The sequence below is a fragment of the Atta cephalotes genome, assembly GCF_000143395.1.
Source record: "Atta cephalotes unplaced genomic scaffold scaffold00009, whole genome shotgun sequence".
NCBI classification, from domain to species: Eukaryota; Metazoa; Arthropoda; class Insecta; order Hymenoptera; family Formicidae; genus Atta; species Atta cephalotes.
The window spans coordinates 288141-291833 of record NW_012130073.1 but is presented as its reverse complement, the minus strand read 5'-3'; the positions used below and the strand labels follow the sequence as shown (position 1 = coordinate 291833).

The following is a 3693-nucleotide window of genomic DNA, read 5'->3' as shown; positions in this document are numbered from 1 at the left end:
CTATATATATATATATATAGATATATATATATATATATATATATATATAAAAGGAGGAGTGAATATCGAATGGAATACATTTCCAAGTTACTACAATTTCCATTACTACAATACTACGCAGAATATTTTCTAAAATTTATATCGAATTGCAAGAGCGTGCTCTGCAACAAATTCAAAGTTGATTTTTCTCTACTTCTATGAAAATTTACTTAAAGAGAGACATAATTTCTTGAAGGCATTTAATAGAGAGAGACTTTAGAAAATAAAGCTCAAAGACTTAATCTACAGAGTTCTATTTCTTAATTAATTTCAAAAAAAATTTAACGAGATTCTAATTTAAAGCTTACTTGCTCGAAATATTTGACGTTGAAAATTCAAAATTCATTGCTATACGAAGTACTCAAGCGATGAAATTTCAGAGATAAAATCAATTTTTTATTTTCGTAAAACATGTTTTTAGGATATGAATCTGAAACATCTCACGACGCTTTCTATAGCTATACTTGGCATTTGGATTTATTATTTATTTAGTGGAATAATAATAATAAAAAATATTTGGTATTATTAATGTTATATTATATTACGTTGGTCATAGTACGTAGTGCAACATACGTATACTTATTATTAAGACATGATTTTATTATTTACGGTTAACGCGAGTAATAATGCTAAAATAAATTTGGAAATTGGGATGGATTTCTTAAAAACAAGAATTATTGTAATTTCATTTTTATACAAGTATCTTCTTAATAAAAAAAATTTCATCTTCTTAAAAAAATATTTATAATTTAAACAAATATTTTCATGAAATAAAGAAATAAATGTACGAAATATAAAGATGAAATATATTCATTTTAAAAAAGCAATTTTATTTTTCTGTTCCGGATTATGTCATGTAAAACTAAATAGCTTTCACAAACATTTATGATTTCTCATCATATATAATCATATAACAGTTTCTTTTGGAGAGATTGTAATGCAATTCAATTTTTTCATACACAACAAGTCGAACAATTTCTACCTGAGTCTCCAGATTCATTTGAAAATAATATTTAATAATCGTTTTCTCTATGTGCCTGAAATATTACAGCGAATTCGAAAAATTACTATATTATTCGATTAAAATTATTATGATTTATATTTTTATTATAAATTCTGGTACAACTAAAAAAATGTGTAATATAAATGTATATATACAATATTTACATAATAATATATAATTATAGAAAAATAAAGGTTTTCAATTTTCCAATAAGGCATATTTTTTTCATCCGCGATTGTAATATTATTATAAGTCTAAAAAATTAATATTTCAAAAGAAACTGAATTTCCGCGACATTCGTTCAATAGCGCAAGTAATCTAAATTCCTAAAAATCCTCCCCAAAATCGTCGTAAGCCTAAAATAAGAAAACTTGTGGCGTAGTTTTCTCGAATACTCGAATATTCCCTGTTTTCTCGAATACTCGAATATTCGAAGAATCCCTTTAGGTCTTTATGAAATGCGTATTGATATGACGTAATCGACGATGTAACTTTATTCTGTGCTAATCTCAATACGCGCCTAGCCTTTCTTCTATTCGACGCAGCACGGAACACCTGACTGCCTCGTATCCGGGATCGGCGCGGAATTCGGCGGCGGGCTCGTTGGCGAGTTCGAGGGAGAGCAGCGCGTCTCAAGGTCCAGCGCCGTACCGCGTCCTTATGCTGGGCGCCCCCGCCGTTGGCAAGAGCTCCTTGGTGTCTCAATTTATGACTTCGGAATACCTGCACGCCTACGATACTTCGATCGGTAAGTCGATTAATCAATAAGTTACGGTCAATCTCGATTGCTAATCCTTCCCTATTCGTTCCCCTTCCGGCCAGTCATCGATCGATCGAACACACCGTACGACGATATGTACGCCTCTCGTAAGAATCCCTAAAAGAGAGAAACGCTCGTTACCGAATAGAGTCGGGAAAGAGCCGAAACGAAAACGAGCAAGCTCTCCATTCGAGTTTGGAGTGTGATGCAACTGTTTTGTCCGAACGATTAACGGAAAAATCTGTGATATAAAGTGGAATTTATGAAAAAAATGTGATTATTCATCAATGATGATCGACTACGAATATCGGCCTTAATTTCAGGTGTTTCGTTTTTTTCATAAAAAAATTAGTTCGATCGTTCTATTTAATTTATTAATTAATTATTATTCTAGTTAAGTCTAATTATTATTTAATATATGTTTCATTTGTTTATGATGTCACCGCAGAGATTAACTACGTACTTGAAAGCCTAGTTATATTTTCATGTTACAGATGACGAGTCCGGCGAAAAGACGGTCAGCGTACTCTTGGCTGGTGAGGAATCAGAATTGACTTTCATCGATCACTCGTGTGCCGAAATGACGGTAAGTTTAATAGCGGCTCATATATCCAAGAAATCTGGGTATGCTAACGAAATTAAAACCATCAGACACATAATAATTAAAAAACAAATTACTATAACGATGGCAGAAACATTTCTTACTCTGGAAAAAACTTACTTCATGAACGTAACATACTCGCTTCATGAATAAAAAATATAAACTTTACAGAGAATGTATAAATGTGACATACAATGTACATATCAATGTATAAAATACATATCAATGTATAAAAATATGTAAATAGCAGTAAAGTCTGTATAAAAATTATTGCGTCACAAGTAAAATCACAGATGATGGCAAAAAAATATAATGTGTAAAGATTGAATGTACACAGCTGAAAATTTTACTGATTCAGTAAATCTATAGTTGTAATATGTAGATAGTCAATTTTTTATGTTAAAGTAGCAAAGTTGACAGCTGAACAGCTTAGCGGTTTGTTAAACATCAAAACTTCTTAGGTATAGATGTTGAATTCGCGCAGTAAGTTACAGATTTGCTGTACCACTCAATTTATTTTTTTTCTATGTAAGTGTCAACGATAACGGATTAACTGTCTAAAATGATAGAACGTATGGACGTACTGCAGAGTCAAATTTTTATTGTTGATTATTGGTATATAAGATGAAGATCCTTCGTCTATTTGGAGAGACTGTTTGTTTGATTTTTAATATTAAGCATCCCAGACATTAAACGTTTAATTTTTTTAAAACAAGGTTCTTCATTTAATATTCTAATGTTATTCCAATTGACATTATGATTATATTGCAACCTATGTTCAGTTATCACAGAGCGAATAAAAGTGTTCCGTATATAATTCCGATGTTCGGACACTCATATTTTCATCAAGAGAAGAACAAAACGGCGAAAGGTAAAACAATGAGAGTCGATATGACTGATAATGAATTCACAACAGGTTTCAGACAGTTTTCACAGTCAATTGATCACCGATACGCGCACAATAATGTCGCTAATTTTCCGTGTGTCCCTGAACTAATTATTTTTGCCGCAAGTCATCTCTCGTTTTCGTTGAACGAAGTAACATGGACCGCGCCTTGAACCTCCGACGAAGTGCTCTCACGACGACGGAGACGTAATCGAGTTAACACTGGGAGAAGGGGGGAGGGAGTAGGTTGAAAGGACGGTCCAGGAGAGGGCACGCGGTGTGTGCTTTTGTATCGCGGGAATTAAATTAAAATCCATTTTCTACAGTGAGCGAACTGACGCGTTGGCGGGCGCGACGATACTTGCGTACGCTGTAAATGTGGAACTCTGCCGTAATATAAATGC

General features: G+C 32.8%; 1 protein-coding gene across 1 annotated transcript in view; it reads left to right on the top strand.

The window, feature by feature from the left end:
• The window catches only part of LOC105627408, a 33131-nt gene that overhangs the window by 22230 nt on the left and 7208 nt on the right, over window positions 1-3693 (top strand). The window contains exons 6-7 of the mRNA XM_012208690.1: window positions 1567-1790; window positions 2297-2388. Coding sequence (XP_012064080.1) covers window positions 1567-1790; window positions 2297-2388 — 316 coding nt within the window. The remainder of the gene's footprint in view (window positions 1-1566; window positions 1791-2296; window positions 2389-3693) is intronic.